Raw genomic sequence first — 24,546 nt, 5'->3', positions numbered from 1 at the left:
ACAAGTGGAAAGAAAACATTCCTACTTCGATCTTACAAACTTGCATTAATTATCTTTGACAATTTTATATACAGTGTAAAAAAGAACACAGCTGTCAGATTAATTAATAATCATTACATGGAAGTGCTGCCTGCAAACAGCATTCTAAAATCTTCAGCATTTTACAGCCTTAAGCTTGAGAACTTTAGAAATGCACTTGTCTATTCAAATCAAAATGACAAAAAGTTCAATGGAGTGATTGAAATGTAGAACTGCTGCTCATCTTATTTAGAGGATGGCCAGCAGCCATATCACCCTGCAGCTCACAACTGGCAGCCCACTGAAGCTCCGCAGGTGTGAGCCTGGCCAGTACCTGGATGAGAGACTCCTGGGAAAAACTAAGGTTGCTGCTGGAAGAGGTGTTAGTGAGGTCAGTAGGGGGCGCTCACCCTGTGGTCTGTGCGAGTCCTAATGCCCCACTATAGTGGCAGGGAACCTATAGTGTAAAAAAAGGCGCCATCCTTTGGATGAGACGTAAAAACGAGGTCCTGTCTCTGGTTGTTAAAAACCCCAGGGCTTTTCTCGAAGAGTAGGGGTGTTATCCTGGTGTCCTGGCCTTCACCAATCATGGCCTTCTAATAATCCCCATCTCTGAACTGGCTTCATCACTCTGTTCTCCTCACTGAGAGCTGGTGTGTCGTGAGTGTACAGGTGCATTATGGCTGCCATCGCGTCATCCAGGTGGGGCTGCACACTGCTGGTGGTGGAGGGGATCCCCATTACCTGTAAAGCACTTTGAGTGGAGTGTCCAGAAAAGCACTATATAAGTGTAAGCAGTTATTCTAAACAAGAATGGGTTGATCCTCATGAATAACCTATTCTTTTTGTTCATCTTCTCTTAATGGTTTACCATGGGGTGGAAGGTACTGGCACCCATTTCACTTCCCGTTGAAGTACAAGTCCCTGACCAGTCAGTAGCGAGCTGAGAATGTTGAATCTATATTGTGTTAGGCTGCCATCACACTCCCTAGCTGTGATCTCCTGAATGGGTGACACCTCCCCCAAAACATAACAGAACTGCCACCAAGCCTATCCAGAGCACGTTTGTGCACAGCATACAGATGTGGATATTATGCTTGTCATTGTAATGTGCACTCATGCAGTGTGACATCTAAAATAGTTTGCAACAGCATACTATGATATTCAAGTTTAGCACACTCCATGCTTGGTTACACTCAACATCTAGTTTATCGTGGCATCACTGTGTAGGGAACAAGACCTTAAGACATGTCTTGTTAAATATTACACAGATCCTATACATTTTTGTAGTTAAACTGGGTTTACATTTCGCATGCACAGTTCAAGGAATTTAGTCCCTCCTTTTCATCCTTGACGAATGTTTGGTTGCATTTGGTGCATATAATATGCGAATCTCAAAACAAACTGCTCACTATATTTATGAAACAGTTTCTTTCCAAGGGGCATTACAGCCATTTTTGTCTAAGAAAAAAGGGCCCTTTACATAAAGGGGAATACTCGCCTGAAATATATTTTAACTTCAAACTGTCTATGTAAGCAATTTTATTGGCACAGCAAAATCAAATAAAAAAGTCTGTATGCAGTTAAAATGTCAGCGCTGTTTTTGATATTTGTGACATTTACTGTCAGCAGTCTAGTTGGATGTACAAGAGGGCTTCATAGCAGTTGTGCAGTAAAATAAGGAATTATATTTTTTACATTTGTCTAGTCCTGTTCTTGGGTTTAGAAAAAATGCTAGAGGCTAAGTTTCTCAGTTGTATTCCAACAGAATATGATCATTCACATACAGTACAACCATTAGACCCATCATTATCAAATGACATAATATGAGAATGACAAACAGTTCCTTTTTTTAATTTACAGAAGTATGCACTGTCAGAGAAGATGAGATCAACGCAGAACACACGCAAACGTATTGGATCTGAGATTTATTTGTTGACCTCTCTTTTTCTTCAAGACAAGGGTTTTCAAAACAAACATCAAAACAGCATTAAGATTATTTATTTTCATTAAAATTTCAAGTACATTATGTAACTCATTTAAATAACAAGTAGAATGTTAATGGTTCTTTTATTTTAAATACCTGTTCTTTCTGTGCAGCAGATAAGGACACAGTAGTACCATGACCTCCGAGAAGTCAGATTTGGCAATAAAAGTTGGACACTACAAGGCAACAGAAATGTTAATTCTGAAATTCATACCTAAAACTACTGTCATACTGTCTAGAAGTCCAAAGCTTTTTTTTTCTTTATGATTTATTTTTAAATTCAGCTTTCCAGTGTTCTGTTTCATTTTCCTGGAGTGACGTTCCTTAATGTGAAGTGAAAAAAATTCAAATGCATTATAATTAAGGAATTCGAGAAGTTTTGGACATCAAAAAACAAAAGGATAAATATGAAGTTATTCTATTTAAATACCATGGAGTCATTTCACAAATCAAATGATATCAGAAAAGGGCCTGCTGTTTTGTACTGCAGTTAGCCTCCAAGTGCAGCATAAGCCACTGTAATGCCAAACAATTTGTTTTTTTTTTTCTCCATGAAGCCTCTGAAAAAGTTAATATATTATGCCTTCATATTCCATGCAAGGGAGTATAATAATACTAATGGACTCCAGTCCATCGCAGGACAGACACCCACAAACACCCACACACTCAGTCCAGGGCCAATTTTCCCAGAGGCCAATTGTACCAGGATGTCCTTAGTGGGAGGAAACAGGGGCACCTGAGGGAACTCCACACAAGCACAGGGAGAACATTCAAAGTCCACACAGATAGCACAGCAAGATTCAAACCCAGGATCCCAGTGCTACAAGGCAGCAATGCAAACTGCTGTACCACCATGCCACCCCATATTAATATGAAAATACTGGTACTAAAAACTACCAATACTTTATTTGATTTGTAATTTTAAGGGGGGGAGGATTTTAAAATTGGACTTGTTCCTTGCAATATCTGTACAGTATAAGTGAACTCTGCCTTGTATTAAAGACTATCTTGTTATATGTTAACTGGCAAAATCATTCATCCACCTTTTCCTGGTGTGCCAAACCAGTCCCAGAACCGGAGGGAGCAAACCGGAGCAAACCGGAGGGACAAACAGCACAACTGCTCTCCCTGCACAAGGAGGGACTCATCCATCGCAGGGCCACAGGAAACGGGAGTGGAGCTTGCCTCTGGGAGGTCAGACTAGCGCTTCTGAAGAGAACATGCGAGCTCCACACAGGCAGATAAAATCGGAATGGAACCCAGGATCCTGGGGCCGCGAGACACTGGAGCCAGCCGTCACATCTCTGTGCGGGCACAGATGTGTACTGCAAAGATTCTTGCTAAATACGTTTCTATACTATGAAGCACAGTTTAAGAGCCTGATGCTGCTAAGTAAACAGAGGAAAACATGTTTATTTTGGTAACTTTAAAATTAAACTTCATACACAATCAAGACGGAGCACAAACGCGTCCCAGATTGAGCTGCCTGTCGTTTTGTCCAAGCACGTGTAGTTTTGGCACCTGAAGCTATGCATAAAATTTCAATATTTCATGAAAGCAACATACTCTGCATCTGAACAAGAACAACTTAATTCCAAACAGTTCCCTGATCTATGTTCTGCATTAGTTTCATACAATACTCGTACTCTGGAGTTCTACTGGATTCTCAGGCTACAACATGCTGAGATATGCCTTGAGGTTTTTAAATTAGGAATGCTAATACTAAGCCCAGAAGGAAGAACATCAGTAATAAAATTTAAGTACACAAATGGTCACATTGTGAAATACTGTACTTCAGACATCTCAATTTATTTACGAGCTTCAACACAAAAAATGTAGTTGTATTCTCCGCCCCAGAGCTTTTGACATACTAAGTTGCAGAAACGTAAAAAGAAAAACTGAATTTTAGAAAACATTCTTTAGGATCTGAAAATACAAACTTAAATTTCTTTTGTTGTCCCTTCCATGTGTATAGAAATCCTTTATAAGGAATAAATGTAGATATACAAGATTATACAGAACATTTGTTTTTATCAAAATGTAAAATATGCATAATCAAATATTCAAGTATACTATTTAACTCATTAGCAATATAATCAGGAAAAAGTGTAAGCCCTTGCATTTCCCCAAGCACACATCAGCCCAAAATGTTTAAAACACAAACAAGCAATAATCTACATCTTATTTTATAATGGTCATTTATACTATGTTTTTTAAATAATTTAAGATTTTTTAAACATAACTATGATTTTACGGACTTCTGTGAACTGAAAGGTAGCAATGTTATTTTTTTCCCTTTTTTTTAGCATGGGCAGTTTCAATAAAGCAACTAATGGCCTGTACGACTCAGCTGTCTGTTGTTCGAAGGCATGTCATTATTTCAGCCTCGCGTTTCAGACAGTGCCAGTACTTAATTCTGGGTTTGTCTCACATGATAGGTTCAAGGACTATTCAGTGTCAGCGGGGAAATTTCCCTGAAGGGAGCTCAGAATTGAAACTACGGCAGATCCTGGAGGGGGTCTGTGACAGTGAATGGCCCCGATCTGCTGAACAAGACATAGTTGACACTCTTGACAGGCTGGTTTCAGGAGCACATGCCTGTCAACCCATCAAAACCTTTCACACATCAAACTGCTTGGATGGATGATGGAAATTTTCTTCTGTGCTTTACTCCAGAGCCTTGAGTGCTTCTCGTCAAAGAGGTATATACGAAGGCATCTGAAAGACACTTTGCAGGAAGCAGGGCGTTGAGTGTCATCCTTCATGTTTAGGCAGTGTCTGACGGGGCTAAATTTCCCGTAGTATCCAGCTGCATGCACTTACAGGTGCAAGCAGAGACAGGGCACTCATGGTGATCCCTGCAGAAGGAAAGTACACAGTTTCAGCACCTCCAACTGCATTTGTTTCCTTTTGAGCAAGATGCTCTAAGCTTAATTCGTTTTCATTCAGCATCGTAGGAGAAATAAGCTTATTATTATGCAACCTAAAAATCCAAAAACTCAATGAGGATGTAATCAAAGCAGCGTGGAACTCTAATTTGCTCTTCAGGCCTGAAAAAAAATCACTTTTATACGCATTTGTGGTGTTATGTTACAATTTGCTGTAGTTCTGCATTAGTCTACTTCAGATAATAAACTGTAAAAGAACAAGTAAAGGTTTATTCCAGGCGAAACACAACGTTTCGGCTGTGGAGCCTTCTTCAGGTGTGGACATCTGAAGACACCCAAAGAAGGCTCCACAGCCGAAACATTGCGTTTCTTTTCTTCTGTTTTCAGTCTGGAATAGACCTTTACTTGTTCCTTTGCAGCCTACGCAAGCCGACGCAGCTCCCTACTTAAACTTCTATAAATCGTAAAATGCTCTTTCCCTGAAATCCTTGATGAAAGTGGAAATGCAGTCGAGGTGTCTATTTCACATGCACGGTCAGACATCACAGTGGGCTGGAAGTACAGGAGAGTGCAGCCGGACCCCGGGCCCCTGGGCCCCTGTCTCACCTGAACCAGCTCAGCATGTGTCCCGCGTGGCCTCCGTGCCGACAGTTGTGACACCAGGTGAACCAGTTATTGAACTGGGCCAGCTTCTTGTCTTTACTGAGGTCTACCTTTTCGTCCGACTTCCCGGTTCCTAGCACAGATGGGGAAAAATCAGAATGTACCCACAACATGGTCATCTTGGCAGCCAGCGTGGCGCCATGTCTTTCTGCCTCCATCCCTACACGAGACTGAGAAAAGATGATGTCAAGGAACAAGTACAGGTTTATTCCACGATGAGAAGAGAAGAAAAGAAACATAACGTATCAGTTGTGGAGCCTTCTTCGGGTGTGAAGAAGGCTCCACAACCGAAACTTCTGTTCTTCTGTTTTCAGCGTGGGATAAACCTGTACTTGTTCCTTTGCAGCCTACGCATGCTGATACAGCTCCCTACTTGAACAGATAATGTCCTTTGTTTGGTAGTTTTTATTGTTTGTCACTAAAGTTCCAAGCTTTCAACAGCTTGTCCGAAAACCTACTTAAGACTAGGCGCACCGGGATTCGTCCTCCTAAAGGTGTCGCTATGCCCTAAAACTACCCCCCCAGGTACCTGGACAGCTGGATACTGGGGTGCCCATGTTCATGAGGCACAGGGCACAGCGGGGCAGGGGCTTGCGGCAGCCCGGACAGCTGGTCACCTTCGACTTGGTGGGAGAGCTGCTCACTCCGTACTGGTTGAAGCCCCGGCCCTGGTGAGGCATGGCCGAGCAGCTGTAGGAGATGGACTTCCCGCAGAAGTTGCAGCTCACGAACACCTGCGCAGCCGTTGTGGGGACAGGGGGGAAGCACGTTAAGGTGCGCTGCAGACTGTACCTCTTTTCCTCACCCTGCTGCCAGTCTGGCACCCTTCTGTGTACATGACACCCCAAAATGCCGAGCTGTTGCACGCTTTTCACTCATACCTGGGAAACATGAGAATCCCAGATGGCTCCCAAAATACCAGACCTTTTCACATATAACAGCTAACAACAAACTGTTTTAGAGTAATTCATATGAAAATGTTTTTTTTTAATTAAAGAACATACTACAGACTGTGTAGCTCTCTGAATCATCCATATAAAGTGCTATGCTAACAGCACCATCATGTGGTGAAATCATAAACCTATCACGTTTAAATAGAAATCCATAGATCTATGCATATAAATAACTGAAATATCTTCCACAAACCACCTTTGCAATACATTACACTATTTCATCAGATTTTTAAAAGACATGCGGCGCCTGACCCACAAACCTGATGAAGTAAGCTTTCTTTATCATATCACAGTACATTAAGAAAATAACACATTTCATTTAGGAGTGGACTTTCAAAAAACTCAAGTTGTGCAATAGTAGATAGACAGCAGAAGTAAAAAGAAAGGAAATAAAACACAGCACTTTTGCCAAATAAGACCGCACTGAAGTCATCACCTTTTTGTCATATTTTAGTTAATGGATGTTAATGTCTGCTTACACCTGGGCCATACCTTTTTTTCTGTTAAAAACCATAAGGGAGATATCTCTGGTTGAGAGGAAATATACTACCATCGGTCTACACAAACAGCTTTTCAGTAACATACAGAACAAGTACAGACTGATCCCCTAAATCAAAAAAGTAAGCAGTTCCACAAATCATTTCATTATACTGAAGATGTAATGCATTAAAAAAGAGCATTTAATATTGCAATCTTACTGTGCAAAAAGCCAATAAAACGACATTAAACATGCTGTTTGATGTTGGTGGGTGAATTAATGGATTCTGTCATTTGAATTTTTTTGTAGCACTGTCTATTCATTGGGCAGCATATGTCTAAAGGTTGGTCATGAATTCAGAAGCCCGCCTCACCTGTGCCAGGGGCTTAGAGCTAGGGTCCAGTTTGCTCCGATGAATATCAAACTCTGCTCTTTTGTGCCAGAACCTCCAAGCATCCAACAAGTTGCGATAGCTCTCAATCCAGCACTGGACTCTCCTGTCCTTGACAACTTCTTCAGGAGAACCCTTTGTGGGAAAAGAAAAACTGCAAAATGTACGCACTGTATCACACAGCTAAGCCTGTGATTTAGAACATCAGCTACTGTATGAAGGAATATGCTATGTGACTGGCATCCCATCCAGGGTGTAGTCCCGACTTGAACCCTGTGCTTTTAGGACAGACCTCAGGCTGCCCCAAAACTCAACATTAATAAGCAGCTTTCTCACAATGGATTGAAGTTACTGAAATTCTAAAAGACCAACCAACTAGTGGGTGTAATGAAAATACTTGCTAGCAAGGCATAATTTAGAGCATTGTGTTACATTTTGGTCACCATACCATAAAATGATATTACACTCATTTTGCAGATACTGAGAGCTCAGTGGAGAGCAACAAGAATGACTCCCCCTAGTATTGTAGGATTGTCATATACAGGTTAAAGAAGTGAAACTTGCTCAGTTTGTAAAAAAGGAGATTTGATCCAAGTATATAAAATCCTAACGGATACAGATATGTCTATTTCATATCTGGTAATGAAATAAAGACACCAATGAAAACCAAAAGGAAATTCATTTAGGACTGAGATTAGGAAAATACTTCTTTACACAAAGAGTTGAAGTTAAGTAGCAAAGGAACTTTTTAAGAGACGATGTGGCATAATTATACAGCCACTTAACTGCTCAGTCACCAAACAAGGAAGACGGGCCTAAAGGCCTCCTCCTGTTGGCCAGGACTCTCGTGTTCCTCTTGGACCTGAGAAAGTACCCACAGTACCTTCAGCATGCAGAAGCTAGCTGTCTGGACATCCCCGGTTCTGTCAACATAACTTTCCATCAGATCCACACCATCCTTTGTCAGGCCGGTGAGGAGGATCCCTTCAAGATTCCCAGCCTCCTTCATCTCATTAGTCAGCTTCTCAATGAATCGGGGCAGCTGGAAAACACAAGAGCCCAATTAGTGCCATCAGCAAGAAAACACTCATTCAATTAAATTCCATCATCAAAAACGACCACAACAGAAAATACCGAACACTACTTAAAAATCAAATGTCCACTTCAGTTCAATGCTTATGCCCCAGTAAAAGGAACATCAACGTACAGCCGCAAATCACTCTTATTATTGACCCAATTCTTATTTCCTCAGAATTGTGTAATTAAGCTCTGTCCTTTTTAACTTTAGACAATAAGAGTTGAAGCTTATCAGGTCAGCATATAGACTTTTGAATACAAAACACCTCACCTGCCCATCGCTTAAAAACATACAGGCAAAAGCCACGCGGTCTCGGACAGCCACTCTGCTCTCATACTGCAGGTAGGAAGAGAAAAGATAAGTTGAGACCATTTTAATCTGTCTTGCCTCAGACATCAACAAGTGTATTTATATCAACAAGTTATATCAACATACCAGCACTCCATCATATGCCCCTGGTTCACTGGTTAGGAAGGCAAACATCACACAGAGATAGGGGTTGCTCAGCTGCAGCCTGAGCGTACTGCACATCTCTCTCCACAGCGAATTCTTCTCATCAGTGTACCCAGACAGGGCCATCGCTACAACATTGAGGTTCAAATCCCCTGCAATACAAAAACACACATCTTAATCTCCAGCACATCTATCAAAACAACCGTTTAGCCACCCTTTTAGGCTGGCCAGTGTTTTCTGATCACATGCTCATCAGTTACACGTTCATTACACAACTGCACCAGCTTGTTTCATGGCTACTGTAGCTCTGCTTCGTGACTCGTGTTACAGTTAACAAACCAAGGAGGAGAATGACCCAAACTGCACCTGAGACGGGAAAGAAAAATCTTTACTTTTTCTTACAGGTTAATAATGCGCCTTTTTCAGAACAAAGGGCACCTTCCCAACGCCAGACAAGCCCTGACAACTTTAAAGCAGACTTAACGCTTATAACGCTTAAGAAGGGTTTTCAAAATTCCTGCTTGGAAATATACAACTAAAAAAAATACGAATCGCGGTTCTATGGGGAAAAAAAAATGTGTATTACAGCAATTCTGAATAAAGATGCTTCCTAACAGACACAGTTGCTAGCATCAGCACCAATTATCAAGTATCCAATGCATGTACGTTGTTTAAATCTGTTGGCAAGTGGATCTCATCCCAGGACCCCCACCTTTCCCGGAGGAAGCTCCTGTGTTGAGGATCTGGATGGCCCTGCGGATATCCAGGTTGAAGAGGGCAACAGCAGCCGCTCGCTCCCATTCCCCCTCCTGCTCCAGCGACTTGAGGAAGGGCTCCACGTCGATCTCCGGGCCTCTCTTAATCCAGCCGCACAGCCGCAGCGCCAGGCTCCTCTCCTCGCTGTGGTACTGGGTGACATCAGCCGGCCGGTCAGACCCGTTCCAGCAGCGGCAGCTCTCCAGCGTGCCTGCGGGCCCAGTGAGAGAGGACACCCGTCACTGCCGGCGCCGGGACACGGCTGGCAACCCGACGCGCAGCTACTGAACCTAAGCTCATTAAAAACATCTTTAGCTCAGACACATTAACACCATTAAAAAGTCCAGTTACTCTAACCTAGAACCTGCAAGCTCTCTTTCGGATACCAGAATCTGTCAGTTAGCACTGGTCAACAATTTGATAGAAAGCAGTGTGATGGGACTGAAGCTCAAATGTCTGCCAAGAGATGTTTAAAAAGAAGTGTTAAAGAAGAGTATGGGCAGCTATGACACCCCAAAGCGTGCCGAGAGCAAGACTAGGCCTATTTCCTGTGCACGGAGCATAATGGGGAAAGAGATTACAAAAAATTATAAAATTCATGTGGACAGCACTATCTCACACGCAATACATAAAATGCACCTTTTTTATTGTAGCTCCTCAACACTTACACTGATCATAATGTACTTGCTGCCCATAGAATCTGGTCCTAACGCATATCTACAGACAGCTAAGCTACTTCACTGCACAGGTTCATACTGCTTTCGGCGTTTTCTGTTTCTGCACTGTGGTAACGTCTTTAAAACACTGCTGGACCTTTTAATGAAACACCAATGACTTAAATTGGGCTTTTGTGCACTTCTAAGAAACCGTATGTTCTATTGCAATCACTATTAGCGAAAAAGATCGAAAGGAAGAGGAGACCAATTCAATCATAAGACACTGCCAATTCTATCTGAAGTGAAAAAGTGTGTTAAAAATGTCTTACCTGAGCTTGACTTCACTATGTTTTTTATGCCTGAATAGACAAGAGGCAATCTGTTCCCCAAGTTCTTTTGTTCCAGGTCTTCAGTGTACTGTTTCATAAGTGGTTTATGCATAGGAAATTAACACTGAAATAAAAAGTGCTCTGAACCTTGAAGTACAATTAAATATAAGCTAGAAATACAATTAAAAAAGAAAAGTAACACATTATATATACATACATATATATACTGTATATAACTTTTTATGCTTTGTTTTACAGTCTCTGTAATTTGGATTTAAGAGGATATATTACAGAAAAAACACACATCGGAGACTATGATGGTTCTGGCAGGGGGGAGTTGGTATATTACTGAGCTCCAGCCAATCATTCAGTCTCTCGACAGTGATCTGGGGAAGGTTGGCTGTTTCATTAGGGCAGTACACAATTAAAATCCGTGACACAAAGAGGAAGGGACAAGCAAGCAATGCTCAAGTGCAGAGTGATGCTCACAGCAATGTGGACTCAGATGCAGACATAATCACCGGGCGTGTCATAGATCACCGTTTTACTATAAAGGATATAATACAGAGTGTACCAGAGAGATTTCAGTTGAGGATCATCCCCACCAGCTAAAAGGTGGTTCCTCCAGATCTGCTCAGTGTCATGGCCATATCTGGACTGCGCTCGCTGCCTCATTTTAGTGGCAATGTCCATTTCTAGGGAGCCGGCCTCTGCCTCCTCCGTGCACTCGTACAGATGCCTGCCACACGCCCACATGAGGGAGGTGTTGGAGCTCCAGGCCAGCGAGATGCGCTCGAACACCGTGAAATCCGTCATGCAGCGGTTGGGCGACACCACCACCATGCGGTTCTGGCTGGATGGGTGCCACGCAAAGGAGCCTATGACGTTCTCGCACGGCTGCACGCTCCTCTCGATGATGGTGGGCTCCGTCTCATCGCCGAGGGGAGTCGGGGTGTGCTGCATGTCGTACAGACGGATGACGTTGCTGTCTCTAGTCAGGGTGGCCAGAAGTCCAGTGCGGGTGGGACACCAGGCCACTTTGGTCAAAGGTTTCGGCTGCTCGGTTAAGGTCAACACCGGCTTTTCGAATTTCCGGAGATCCCAAATGGCCACCTGGCCTTCGAAAAAGGAAGCGACTCGGTCATGGAAGTGGGGGTCAACGGTGACCCCCTGGATGGCCTTAGTGTTGACAAACATCTTCTGGCTCGTGTTTCGCAGGTCGAAAATGGCCAGGTTGCGGTGCATGCCAGCCAGAAGCAGCTTCTGGTCCCGGGGGAGCCAGCAGAGGGACAGGCAAGCGTCATTTTGACCCAGCTCGTAGAGGGGCTTTGTCACCACCAGGCCCGCCTCGGTGTCGCCAGCCGAGAGACGCAGTTTCTCAGTGGGGACAGAGGCTTCGGGGGCAAACTTGCTGCTGATGTCCCAGATCAATACAGAGAAGTCGGCCCGGTGCTTGTCAAGTCCGGCGGCCAGCCAGTTGCTGTCCACAGGGTTCCAAGCCAAAGTGTTGCACTGCCTGGCGTGCTTCGGGACGAACTCTTTGCCCATTAATTCCTTGCACTTGGTGTTGTGGCTCTGTCCAAGACTGGTCAGCACAACGCGTCCGTTCGCTTGCCCCACCGCAAGCAGGCATTCGGGCTCAGGCCTGGGGTACCAGGCTACACATTTCATGTACGGGGTGTCCGAATTGATGGCCAGCAGCGTCGCTGCTGTCTCTCCCGAGAGCTGGAGAACTCCGGCTTTGGTCTCCGCGCTCCCCAGCGACGCGATGCGATACAAGCTGAGCTCCGAGTCACAGATGACATAGCGATCAACGTGATGGGGAGACCACAGGATATCGGGCTTCGAGGCACTCATCTTCCTGGGCGAGTAACTATCACCGCTACTCCAGTGAGCTCAAGATCCAGGCATCACTGGATCACTTGGGGGAAACAAATACAACAACAAAAATTAGGAAAAGTAACGTGTTTTCCAAACTTTAATGATTCTTTTAGGACTGGATTAAGGAAACGTGACCAAAGGACAGCAGCTACTATTTACTGCGCTTGCAGAGAATCGTGCACGAAATATTAACTCTTAAGAAATCCGAACAACCCGAAGCAGGGAGGAAATACCTGAACCAAACCATATTATAACCGCAGTTTCTATCTAGAATCATAACCTCTCACGTGAACACAAAATGATCAGCAAACTTCTGAAACAAGCTACTGGCAGCTCAAGCTAATACACAATTAAAGCAAATCCTTTCTCCATTAACAAAACTATATGCGCACCATAACGATAAGCCACCGCGACAAAATGCGAAACGCACAAAATAACAGTTGCAACTCACGATGTTTTTGTTTCTTACATTAAAGTAGTATCGGACACCAAAACAGTCCTACACCAAAATGATTCCCCGGGAAACAAGTTACGTGGCAGGCAGTTCTTGCGCAGGAGTCGAGTTAAATTATACAGCGCCGCTTACCGCATCGCACTTGAATGTACGCCCATTATGTGAATCTAAGAAAAAGAAGTACCAAATAGTGTATAATGTTAATAATATATGTAGTTTAGCATTCTTGTACACATGATGTGTCTTATGAGGAATACTGTACAAGTCGGCGAATGTTAATAATAAAAATAATAAGGAACAAGTAATAGGTTTATTCCATGTTGAAAAGAGAAGAGAGAATAATAATAATTATTATTATTATTATATAGCGCTATAACTTATAGCGTTTTTCCTGGATACTCCACTCAAAGTGCTTTACAGGTAATGGGGATCCTCTCCACCACCACCAGTGTGCAGCCCCACCTGGATGATGCACCAGTCCTCTTCCCACACACCAGCTCTCAGTGGGGAGGAGAGCAGAGTGATGAAGCCGGTTCAGAGATGGGGATTACTAGGAGGGCATGACTGGTAAAGGCCAGGGGCAAATTCGGCCGGGACACGGGGGGACACCTCTTTTTGAGACACACGCTGGGATTTTTAATGACCACGGAGAGTCAGGACCTCAGTTTTACGTCTCACCCAAAGGACGGCGCCTTTTTACAGTATAGTGTGCCTGTCACTCAGGCCTCAACTAGGACTCAACAAGACCGGAGGGATGAGCACCGCCTGCTGGACTCTCTAATACCTCTTCTAGCAGCAATCTGAGTTTTTCCCAGGAGGTCTCCCATCCTGGGGAGCTGTGGTAGCTCATACAGCAAGGGTGTCTAGTTCCTGACTGGAAGGTCTCGGGTTCAACCCCAGGTAGGGGCAAGTGATTTCACTTGCTCTAATTCCTTCCAGATGGTTCCCAGGTCCACTCAGCCTGCTTTCCAAGTGAGTACCGGGGGTTAATCCTTCTGGGGGTGATAGGCCAGCCGGAGTGTGATGCTGCCGTCTCCAGTGTCAGATGGTTGAGAAAAATGGTGGCCCTTGCCCCCCATTCCCCCCATGGGCCTTTATGGCCTGAAAAGGGACCTACCTACCTCCCATCCTGCATCCCACCTGCTGAGCTTCAGTGGGTTGCCAGATGTGAGTTGCAGGGTGATATGGTTGCTGGCCATATCAAAGTCCGGATATATTAAAACAGAGTTTTTTTTTCTCTTTAGTCTAATTTAAAATCACATTCCAGAGTTTAGGTTTGCGTCACATCCTTTCTTTAGCCCGTATTTAGCCTAATGATAATAGATATAGGAAACTGTTTACATGCTTCATTGAAAAATACACACACGTGATTTCAACTTGAAAGCACAACGGTCGTAAACCCTCCCTTTAAACTGTTCCGGTAGTAAGAGATTTTTGAATGATCTGTATCATTAGACTCTGTAATTTGGGCAAAAGCAGTATGTACTGTGTACACTTGAATAATCACGTGTCACAAATTCCTGGGAGCTGGCAACAGCTAGTGTGTACTTGTAGGAGTGAGTGTCTCATCACCAAGTGTTAAAGGCTTGTTTTATTAGATTCAAATTACTCCCCCAGCAAAAATGTTCTCCCGTCACAGTTTTTAAGAGAATTATGACAATCCTTCTCTTCATGGGTGATTTCAGTTAACGATATGCAAGAGACAAGAATCTAGGCGCATGTTTACAATGGAATACTTGTTTTTGACGTGTAGAAAGATATGCAGATGCAGTGCCTTGTCTCTTTTTAAAATAAGCATGTTTCTGTTGCTTGGAGGCTAGAGCTCGGAGCAGCGAAGGAACAGGGGAAAGTAAACTCCACGCTGAAATAGAAAAAAAACACAACGCTGAACACAAGTCATGTTTTCATCAGAAATAGACTCCACAACTTCATCGCCGTTGCTCTTTTCAGAGCGGTTTTAACCTCTAATGTTCCCTTTCTATTGTTCATGTCATTGGGGGGTCTTTTCTTGAGGGATGCATTTTTGTTACTTACGGATTATTCTTCAACATTAATAATGACCTTTAACGCACAACCAGATAAACATGCTTAAGTACTGTATATTAGAAATCAACATAAAAACATAATTATAAAAATCCTGCTCAGATCTGGAAAGATAATTCTCAAAGGGCTTCTGGAAATGTTTCAAATTATATTTATTTTTTCTTTAACTTCAGCTTTTCTGGTGGGAGGGTTCATAATGTATGAGCATAACAGATATCAAAGCACAAAAGGGCTTCCTAGTACGAAATTCTAGTTTTAGTCATTTGTTCTTGTGGGAAGTTAAAGTTTTTCAATTTGTCAGATCTGTCTTGGAGTAGGAGGTGGAAAATAGCAAAGGCCAAGTGTCTGTGGTAGCAATTAAGTGTTTCCGAGAGTTCTCTGATTTTGGAATAGCTCGATCCTGGCAAGGCACATAAAGATACTTAAGTTGCTGGCATAAATCCTACAAAAGATTAAAATCAAAGAGACGATCCAGGCCAATGTATCTCATTAGGTTGCTAGTAGCTAATTCATTTGAGAACTTCATTGTGTTGTTTTTGAAAAAAAGCCACTGTATCACCTTCACCTCCCTGCCTGGGGTAGCTTGTTCCATACACCCACAACCCTTTGTGTAGAGAAGTGCCTCCCGTGTCTCTGAAGATCCTGTGTGTTCAACATGTCCCCTTGCTGTTCCCCATCTGCTCGATCACACATTCTGTGGTCCCAGGGGAAAAATATTCTGGACCTTTGTTCCCAAATACTTATCCCACGACTATAAATATTTTCTTTTTTTAAATTTAGGTGACATTTAAAATATTTGGTCAGAAGTGCATAGACATTATTTTCTAACAGGGAGTGTGAATTCTGAAAGTTGCATGGCTGCACATCACCTTCTAGAGAGGATTCTGAAGTAAACTCTACTTTTGTGGTGTTCACAGGAAACTCAGTACTTTTCCTCCTAAAAGAAGAGAGTCTCGTCATAGTTAGGAGATGCTGTCTAGTTACGATTCTGAATTTGTCATTTTGCACTCTTTCAAGAGCCGGGGAGTGAAGGCTCAAAACTAAAAGTGTTGAGAATATTATAAAATTCATTCATCACCCTTTGGCAAAGCACCTGGTGAGGATATTTTTTTGGAAAGAATTTTATTAAAAAAAAACGCAGGTCATTAGGTAAAGTAGGGTACATTCATAAAATCTTCAGACAGTAAAGCAAATGTAAATGTTGGGGAAAAAATCAGCTTTTATAGTAGCACTCTGTCTAGTATCTGTTCACAAAACGAATATTTTGGATTGTCTTTTTGAAAAAAAAACACGATCTTGTATCTCTTTTCATACTGAATGGTGAGGGAATTTTGCTTCTAGCAGTGCAGCTGTTACATGTTGGCAAGCCTTGACAAAGTAGTGTTTGTTAATGCATCTGCATCTGTACCTTGACAACTTCAGAATAATTGTTCCAATATTGTAACAGGTAACGCTTGTTACATCAAGCGGTTTAGGAATGGCAGTATGACAGAGCTTACCATTCATTCTGATTATTTTTATTTTAATACTGCTACTATTGTTATTATTACTCTATCAATGAATTGTGGCAAGTGACACTTGTTTCTTTCTACAGAAGTTTTGTGAGCATAAATAAATTAAACATGTTATCCAGTCAGGTATTTAACGCATATAAAACACATTCTGGTGATTCCGCATTCAGGTAATACCACAGGGGATACTTGCAGTTATGGATTATTTTTCATCATTAATGATGAGCTTTAACGCACAGCCAGATTACAACCCATTTGCTTTAGAATGAAAAAAGAATAAATGAAAATACTATGAGATGAACTTGTCAGGAAGCAAAACAAAGCACAGTATAAAAAGGAGACACCTGCCATAAATAAACCTGCGTAAACCACTATGGTCAAATTGGCAAAATTGAACCTTTACACTTTGCTGAACTTTCGATAAGAAAAGTTTAGTAGAAAGCTGAGAAATATGAGCACAAAATATCCTTTTTAACATTTATTTATGTAATATTAATGGCTTATGTAGTCTTAGCTGTGTTCATATTCCTGAGTGTGTATTAATATTTAATTAACATTTTATGTTGGCATCATTTGCTCTTTTTATTACGTCTGGTGTGGAAAGTTGTGTTTCACACATTGCTGTTATCTACATTTGAGAGAGGAGCACTGGAGACTGACAGGGAATTTGGTGGTTACTCCAGATCTCATCGACTGAATGCTGGTCAGAATGTCTCCAAGGGTCAGAATGTTGCAGTTGTTGTGAATGGACCAGTAGTATGGAGGCCAGCTGCTTGGATCCAACTCCAGCTAATTCCTGCTTTTTAGAAATAATTGAATTTATGGGGATTTTTTTCAAAAAAACTGAATGAAAAAAAAAAGACATGGTGAAAATCAGCTGCAACTCAGACAGGATTACATGCTACAAAGGTTTCCAAAATGTTAATGTACTGTACAGTAAATGAGACATCAACTTTTCTTTAAAAATGGTTTTAATTAATTTTACATTTCTGTGCATACTTTGGTACCATCTTGTAATTTCATAATTTATTGCAAGAATCACAGTTTGTGCCATCTTCAAATCATTTGTCTTCTTTTTATATATCTCATTATTTCAGTCCCTGCTCAGCTAATTTAAGACAGGTCAAATCTTTCAAGAAAAGTGTTAAAATGTTGACGGTCATTACTCATGCCCTAACATTTCTAAAATACCCTTAACTTGGGAAACTTTTCAGATGTCTCTGTGAAGCCCAGGAGGAAAGGTTAATGCTGTTTTATAGCTTTACAAACCATGGAACGCCTTGTAAGCCACAGGGATGATCATTCATATGGAATGGTGACATGTGAAACACATTATCTGATCTTCTGCTGCGCTCCAGAAAAAAAAAAGAATACCTGAAAGCACTGCAGGTAAAGACTATTTCTGCCCAAACTGACATACAGTACTTAGGGGTTTTTGACAAGTATTTTAGTTGCTTTTAAACAGCCTTGTATCCAATTTTCTCCAGTTTAAGCAACTGCATCATATCCCTGATCCACTCAACCGATGTGGGCGGGGCAGCTGCTTGTAATTACAGGTGATAAGGCATCATTTAAGCAGAATTACAAAAGCCAGGGTGTCAGACTGTATTTTTCACAGGGAGAGATTATAAGGTGGCACATCAGAAATAGCTGGCAATGTGTATAGTTTACCCCTGCCGCTGTAAGTTACAGCTCAGAGAGGGAAATAAAAGCTGTTGAGCTTTGTCCAAAGTGGGGATAATTCTCTAGTTCATAGTTTTTCCAGTTAATACTCTCTTCCCTGCCCATCACTTATGATTCTGCCAGAATCCAAACCAGAAGACCAACAAAACTGCCGTTCATTGGCAGCCAGCCACAAGAAACAGGTTCCCCAGTAAGCTCTAGTCCTGCCACTGATCTAAAGCTTTTCAATTCCAGGCTGTGGCAGCTCCCCGCAAGTCAATGAAAGGCTCAATTCCCCTGAGCGGTCAGATCCATATTTTAGGGTTCACAATTCATGTTGTGTGCTCGGTTGGTGTGTAAATCTCAGATCTTCTATATCTTGGTATCCTGAAACGTTTTTTAAAACCAGCTCCAGAAAGGAGCACATCTGTAATATTGGGATTTTTGTTTTGTAATTCCAACTTATTTTTCCCTTGGATCCTCTGAAATGCTGCAGGAAAGCAAACACTTCCCTCTTCTGCTAGTGTGGGCCCGGACTGCTGGCAAGACTCTTGTCGTTTTCCTGTGCTGCTTCTGACTGCTGTTCTTGTAATCTTTCCAGAGCTCATCTGTAGACATTTACACCAGTAACTACAGCAACACAGCACAGTATAACATTACATACACTCCACATATAGAGCCTTAAGAGTATCCGTCTAGTCCAGCTTCCAGTAGTTAGTACAGAACTTACTTAATTTACTTCCAGAAACTGCTATGGTTATGAAAGTTAATCACTTTCTTTAACTTGACAACGTTTGGGAAACGAATGACAAAAGGACGATAAAATGCTTTGATAAAGTAAAATTTTTAAATCAAAGAAAATTATTTTAAAATGAATGAATGTATCCCAGGTGGAATATTATGTACCTTTTTGATCACCACACTGCAAGAAACGCTGGAAATACAGGTAGTTCAATCAGACAAATACCTGGTCTGAAGGGAATGTTCGACTTGGACAGAAGGACCAAGTCGAACATTCCCTATTAACTGCTATTGCAACCAAATGTGTAAAGTGTAAAGTGAGCTGATTGTTCTAAAACGACCAAATTGTCTTTCCTTTCTTTGCGATGGTTCTTATAATCTCATGTCCTTCCCTCGGTGTGGCACCTGGATAATTACTCATAGAAAATCGTTTCGTTTTATATATATATATTTTTGTTTTCTGTAAATCTGTCAGTGGTAGAAAATATTTTCTATATACGTGAAAAAGGTAAGGGACAGTCGATTATTTAGCTGTATTCCTATATTACAGGTCAGACCACACAATACTGTATTCACAGTCCATGTGCTATTTTGATTTCGTTTTTGCTCAATTTTGATGAGTCTTTAAATCCATACGTTATCTTATGTTTAGATTATCTGGCTATTATTTTATTCCATTATTTAAAGGGGGGTACCGACTCGTCTACGAGACTCAGTGTGTCATCTGACTATTTTTCGATGTTAAAACAATCCGACAAAGCTCTTGTCCCAGTGCTAATCCCACAGAAGAAGAGGCAACCACACCTTCATAAATATTCATTGAACGGTCCAGCCCTTTCCAAGAGAGAATGGTAAAGAGATTACAGCCCCTCTGGTTTCACATTACTACTGGACAGGGAGAGCGTATTTTTTTGGTCATAGAAATTATGTAATTCACTCCAGATTAACCAAGTATTTAAAGACATCGATTATGCTTTAAATGAGAAATAAGGTAAGATTTAACTAAACTAAGCAATCTCAAGGAAGCGGTTTAGTTCGCATGAAAGGTGTTTTTTTTTTAATTGACGACTCACCGAACTAGAAATTATACTGAAAACACAGATAACCTTTTCTTGTTTACGAATTTAATTACAGGAATGAAAATCCCATATTACGTCATTACATGTTTAAGGAAATCTTGAGACGGAGAATTAGCGGTTTAATGACTGTTGTCTTAAAAGAAGCTGACTGTTCTTTCTACTTTTGATGTAGCTTTCTTCAATGACGAGACGGCTGATATAAATATCGTGATCTGTGCAGTGTAGGTATTAATTATATATACACTTTAGAAAAATAAATAATTTGTCATTTTAGTTGGATGCATTATTATAATTAATTAATCATGCTAACATTATCATAGCATTTGGTGCATGCAAGGTAGCATAATATTATCTATAATATTTTTTTTATTCACAGCAATGATATCGTAACAGTAGTTACACAATCGTGTAATAGTGTCTCCTTTATCAGCTTTTCTCTGTATTGGCATATTTAAGATCGGGGTGTGTGCTGAAGAACTGCTGTTTGTAAATTCAGCTCCAGGCAGGTGCCAGGCACCTTGTTCACATGTGACTCTTGTAGCTGGTGTACTTATTTGTTCTGTTTTGTGTGTGTGGTTGAGGCACTATCTGGATAACTAATTGTGTGTCTGTGAGATGGAGGTGGAGTGAGTACCGTCTTCTTCCTCGGTCATTATTAGATATTGCCGCTGATGCTTGCCTACAGACAATGGGAACTAATTCAGCAGCTTTTTTTTCAGGTATTGAATAGAAAAGCATCTTTGGTCTTATTTTCAGTTATGTGCCTTCTTTGGTCGTACGCCCGTATGGTTATGTTGGAAATAACACACTATACTTATTGGTATTGAAAACTCTTCAAAGGCAAAAGTGCTCCAAAAAAAGCTTATTTTAAAGATTCACAAAATGTTAATATTTTGCCTATTGGATTACTCTCTGTTGTGTGCAAAACGAGTAGGCTACTGACACCTAATATGACACCTTCGCTTGAGATACTCAGCGGTTGTTGCTTATATCAATGGCAAAAAGAACTTAGCCTGTATTATAACCACTTTATGTTAAACTGTGGATACTAAAGTGGCAGCTTTTATATGGTTTGAGTTTCAGCAAGAAAATCAATATATTTGGTTCTTGGCTTTCATCTTGTGGAGGATCTAGGGTCATAGTTGACTTTTTTTCCAGCCTTGTCGTGAATCTTGTTCAAACACTATTAGTTCAGTCTTTCTTACCTTTTCAGCTTCCTCCCTTGAAGTGATGCTTGCAATGACCCGTTCTCCCCGCATGTCAATGTCGTGTTGTTGAGCTGTTTTGAGGGTAATGTTCACACCATCCAGGGTGCTGTGTCGCGTAACATTACTAATACGCATTGTGTCGGTTCCTCCGAGCTTCATCTGTTGGTGCTTGGGAAAGACTGGCGAACCTGGATTGCTGGCAGCGTGTTGGGAAGGCGATGCTAAACCTCATAGAAAAGAACAAATGTGTGTTGCTTTCCGATTTCAGGGGCAGGCAGATTCTGGATAAGACGAAAACATGTGGAGAGGAGTGAGTGTGTGCCTCTTGCTGCTGGCAGTTGTTTCAGATACAGCCGAGAGCCAGAGCAGAAAAAGGAAAGGCCAGAGAGCAAACAACCTTTTCATGAAAGATGAAGTAAAAGGTGTGCATTTCTGCAGTCTACTTTTCCATGTTACTCACATTACTTATGATCATGAAGACTTTGTAGATGTAAGTGTAGTGCCCGAGTTACACCGTAAGAAAGGCGAGGGTATGGCTGACTATGCCCGGGTAGACTCCACAATAAACTTCGCCAGGTTTAAAAATTAAACGTGCTTTATTCACATTCACTTTGGTTTCACAAACAAAACAAAGGAGAAGTTTGCCACAATACCAAAACTATTCCTCAGAGCTCAAGTGAACTAAACACGCAGCTACACCAGCACGTCAGACCCTAATTTGCGCTCTAATTTCCTCTCCGTTTTTGAAAACTAAAACTTTTTAGAATTTACATTAATGAACATCGGCGATGGGCCGTCTTAAAGGCATACGCGCAATGTACGTAAACAAAACAACGTGTTTTTCAAATAGTAGAACATCAACATATTTACTGGGATTGTTTATAAAAGGAATATAACCAAATTAAAATATCACATGGCTCCTACAGTAAGTTTAAAATATCTCTTAAAGTGTTTGATTTCTTATTCATTTGGTCAGTTGAGATTTCCTTGCTGTATATTTTATTCATTCCGTTTCCCCGAAATTCGGCTTGAGTTTCAGTGAGTTGCCCACCCTGCATTGCTCTTCATATTGAGGCTCTGTTCACACAGGCCTCCACTGGTTCGTGTGAAGCTGGGTGACAGTGGCAGACAGTGACCGTGCATGATTAGGGGTGCAAGTTTGTCCAGAACGGCCATTGCAGTCACCCATAAAAACTCCAACATCTAGTTAAAGTTGTAATTATTCCGTTTAGTAAGTAGATTTGAGTTGTAATTCATGCTGTTTTTGCCTTTCATCCCAGATATGATCTGTGAACTTGACATAGCCTTCATCGTGGACAGTTCTGAAAGTGCCAAATTGTTACTGTTTGAGAAGCAGAAGACCTTTGTTGAGAGCCTCACTGAAAGGATCATGCAGCTACAGATGCCACTTGCCTGGAAGTTAAAAGTCAGGCTGGCTGCCCTACAGTACAGCAGCACAGTCAAGATAGAGCACAACTTCAGAGACTGGCAAGATGCCGATGTCTTCAAAAGCCGAGTTAGCACAATGGCGTACATTGGGCATGGGACTTATTCGTCCTATGCAATTACCAACGCTACCCAGCTTTTTGACGAACAAACAAAGCCTAACAGTGTGAGAATAGCCATTCTCATGACCGATGGAGTGGATCATCCCAGGAATCCAGACATCATGGGTGCGGCCGCTGTAGCAAAAGATCGCAAAATCCGACTTTTCACTATCGGGCTAACAGATCTTGCCAGAGAGAGCGTCAATAATGCTAAGCTACGCTCTATAGCTACTGCCCCTGCGCAGCAGTATGTGCACAGCCTGACTGACCCATTACTCGAAGAAAAGCTTTTCCGTGAGCTGGTGAGTGAAATGCCATGGTGTTTCGTTAGGAACCTGACAGACCTAAAACATGTAATTTTGTACATCATTGCAAATAATACACCACTGCAAGGTTTGGCTGCAAACATACGTTGATGCTCTACAGTAAATATGAAGTTGCCTAAAGATGAGACAGGGGCCCCCTTTGTGAACTCTTTTACACACATGTTGACTGTTTTGACGGTGTGATGGCCTCCATATTGAGATAAGCACCAGCTGCAAGTGTCCAGGGTCCTTAGAGATCTGAAAGTTTGTCTGATACTCTGCTTCATTGTAGTGTAGTGTTTTCATAACACCCTAAGTGATCATGTTGAATCAGTGCCTTCCTAATTCAATATGGAAATTTCACTTTGCAAGGGCATTTTAAGCTCTTTCTACAGGGAAGTCTGTCCTGTCCTTTTGTCCTTCTTACATAAATTCCCACAGTGAACTCCACCACATTCAAACCACAGGCGCAGAGCTTTATCAGTCTGAATTCCAGTTTTGAATGGATTTTTGGGGCTACTAATTATAGAATGGAAACTAAGCTCATTTCATTAAAGTTCATTTAGTGATTCGGGCCATTTTTAGAGACATACTGTATGGAACAGAGCAATTTGCTACAGCCCTTTCACATTCCCACTCAAGTGTACTTTTTTTGCCTTTTGTTTTTCACAATTCCACCACACCCTCTAACTGCTTTTTATTTTGGAGCCAATTAGAAATAAAGGGCTCACAGTTTTTAAAGGCTTCAGACAGACAATGAGAGGATTGATAAAACCAGTGGTCTTAAACAAGAAACAGAGCTTGGCAACTCAGTTACTACATCGATATCTACTGAGTGTGCTTAATGTCAAGTTCAGCCTCAAAATGGTCATTAAAATAAACAAAACATGTAAACATGTGAAGCAAGTGAATTGAGAAGATACTGAATTAAATTTAAGTGAGTTCACTCATTCTGAGATTTCTTTGGCAATATGTTGGTGATTTATACCATTTACCATTTTGCAGTGCGCTTCACAAACATATTTTTAGTCTTCCGTTCCACATTACGGGGTATTTATTTGACAATTTACTCATAGCAAGGGTGATGTCACACTTTATTCATTTCCATCATTATTTATAATGTCTGGATAAATGGTCTTGAATTTAAGACACGAAAATACATTTGTTTTATCTACAGTGTCTTAAACAGTTAAAAAAGTATGTTCCTGGGCCTTTTAGGTTCTATCTGTTCTGTTTCTTGAAGCATTGCGCTGGGTCTACAATGCTGTGATTTAACTGTAGGTCTTTTCTGTCCTAAAGATGGGCTTACTTCTCAATGGTTTAGTTGTTTTCATTTTTAAGAGCAGTATGGCTGTCAAATTCCACTTTCAATGAGACGTTTCCAGAAGTACTGATAATGTACAGAATTATTTAAAGGTCAGACTCTGTTCATGCTCGGACAGTTCTTCAATTGTTTCAAAGATTA

At 41.4% G+C, this 24,546-nt stretch overlaps 2 protein-coding genes across 4 annotated transcripts in view; one reads left to right on the top strand and one right to left on the bottom strand.

Moving 5' to 3' along the window:
* Positions 1 to 2,005: 2,005 nt before the first annotated feature.
* On the bottom strand, positions 2,006 to 13,042 carry mios (missing oocyte, meiosis regulator, homolog (Drosophila)). 3 transcript variants are annotated; one of them, XM_088929828.1, is made up of 11 exons: positions 12,983 to 13,042; positions 11,211 to 12,571; positions 10,651 to 10,749; positions 9,622 to 9,876; positions 8,892 to 9,061; positions 8,727 to 8,792; positions 8,262 to 8,420; positions 7,361 to 7,513; positions 6,086 to 6,290; positions 5,500 to 5,629; positions 2,006 to 4,863 (listed from the first exon to the last, which is right to left on the bottom strand). In XM_088929828.1, the coding sequence occupies exons 2-11, from the start codon at positions 12,505 to 12,507 to the stop codon at positions 4,773 to 4,775; spliced, it is 2,625 nt and encodes an 874-aa protein (XP_088785954.1). In that variant the 5' UTR covers positions 12,508 to 12,571; positions 12,983 to 13,042; the 3' UTR covers positions 2,006 to 4,772. The 3 variants fall into 3 exon arrangements, with proteins under 3 accessions (XP_088785954.1, XP_088785955.1, XP_088785956.1); XM_088929829.1 differs by having other exon boundaries at positions 13,001 to 13,028; XM_088929830.1 differs by lacking the exon at positions 5,500 to 5,629 and having other exon boundaries at positions 4,658 to 4,863; positions 13,001 to 13,028.
* A 6,805-nt stretch (positions 13,043 to 19,847) lies between these two features.
* LOC148823149 (uncharacterized) overlaps positions 19,848 to 24,546 on the top strand; it is a 38,289-nt gene continuing 33,590 nt past the window's right edge. The window contains exons 1-3 of the mRNA XM_088929748.1: positions 19,848 to 19,933; positions 21,498 to 21,651; positions 22,510 to 23,078. Of these exons, the coding sequence (XP_088785874.1) occupies positions 21,528 to 21,651; positions 22,510 to 23,078 (693 nt within the window). The 5' untranslated portion in view covers positions 19,848 to 19,933; positions 21,498 to 21,527. The remainder of the gene's footprint in view (positions 19,934 to 21,497; positions 21,652 to 22,509; positions 23,079 to 24,546) is intronic.

This window comes from Atractosteus spatula, chromosome 12 (assembly GCF_055471065.1).
Source record: "Atractosteus spatula isolate fAtrSpa1 chromosome 12, fAtrSpa1.hap1, whole genome shotgun sequence".
Lineage (NCBI taxonomy): Eukaryota > Metazoa > Chordata > Actinopteri > Semionotiformes > Lepisosteidae > Atractosteus > Atractosteus spatula.
Note: the sequence above shows the minus strand (reverse complement) of the source record. Positions and strands in the feature narration are given on the sequence as shown.

Excerpts from the sequence above, each read along its gene's own strand:
- mios (XM_088929828.1), bottom strand. The coding sequence starts at position 12,507 with ATGAGTGCCTCGAAGCCCGATATCCTGTGGTCTCCCCATCACGTTGAT. Across the intron at positions 9,877-10,650 it reads CATAGTGAAGTCAAGCTCAG|GCACGCTGGAGAGCTGCCGC; the intron begins GTAAGACATTTT and ends CTGGGCCCGCAG. Across the intron at positions 7,514-8,261 it reads CTAGCTTCTGCATGCTGAAG|GGTTCTCCTGAAGAAGTTGT; the intron begins GTACTGTGGGTA and ends TTTCCCACAAAG.